Source organism: Seriola lalandi, unplaced genomic scaffold (assembly GCF_002814215.2).
Source record: "Seriola lalandi dorsalis isolate HSWRI2012SDOR001 ecotype SW California unplaced genomic scaffold, Sedor1 jcf7180001970361, whole genome shotgun sequence".
Lineage (NCBI taxonomy): Eukaryota > Metazoa > Chordata > Actinopteri > Carangiformes > Carangidae > Seriola > Seriola lalandi.
The window spans coordinates 1-543 of NW_019441029.1; the positions used below are offsets into that span (position 1 = coordinate 1).

The window sequence follows — 543 nt, forward strand, 5'->3', positions numbered from 1 at the left end:
AAGGGACATTGTGTTCTTGTTGGATGGATCTGATGGCACTAGAACTGGATTCCCAGCTATGCGAGACTTTGTCAAAAGAGTAGTAGAGACACTGAGTGTGGATGACAACAAAGACCGCGTCTCAGTGGTTCAGTACAGCAAAGAGCCAACTGTCCAGTTCTATCTGAACACGTACACCACAAAAGGCCAGATCCTTGACACTGTCAGAGGTTTGAAACACAAAGGCGGGAGACCCCTCAACACTGGAGCAGCTCTCCAGCACTTGAGGGATAATGTCTTCACGGCCTCTGCCGGAAGCAGGCGCCTGCAGGGAGTTCCACAGATCCTGATATTGCTAAACGGTGGAAGGTCTTTTGACCGTGTCGATGCACCAGCCTCTGCTCTCAAACAGCTGGGTGTCTTGACCTTTGCAATTGGAACCAGGAACTCCGATAGCAGAGAACTGCAGGACATATCCCACGATCCCAGTTACGCTCTGTCTGTGTCTGAATTCACTGACCTTCCCAGCGTCCAAAAGCAGCTTCAGTCCTCCGTGGAGGCTGC

At 51.4% G+C, this 543-nt stretch overlaps 1 protein-coding gene across 1 annotated transcript; it reads left to right on the plus strand.

Moving 5' to 3' along the window:
* Positions 1-9: 9 nt before the first annotated feature.
* LOC147820311 (collagen alpha-1(XII) chain-like) lies at positions 10-538 on the plus strand (the record flags this gene model as incomplete). Its single annotated transcript, XM_087172377.1, has 1 exon — positions 10-538. A coding segment is annotated over exon 1 (480 nt), but the record flags the coding sequence as incomplete, so codon positions are not given.
* Between the last annotated feature and the right edge of the window lie 5 nt (positions 539-543).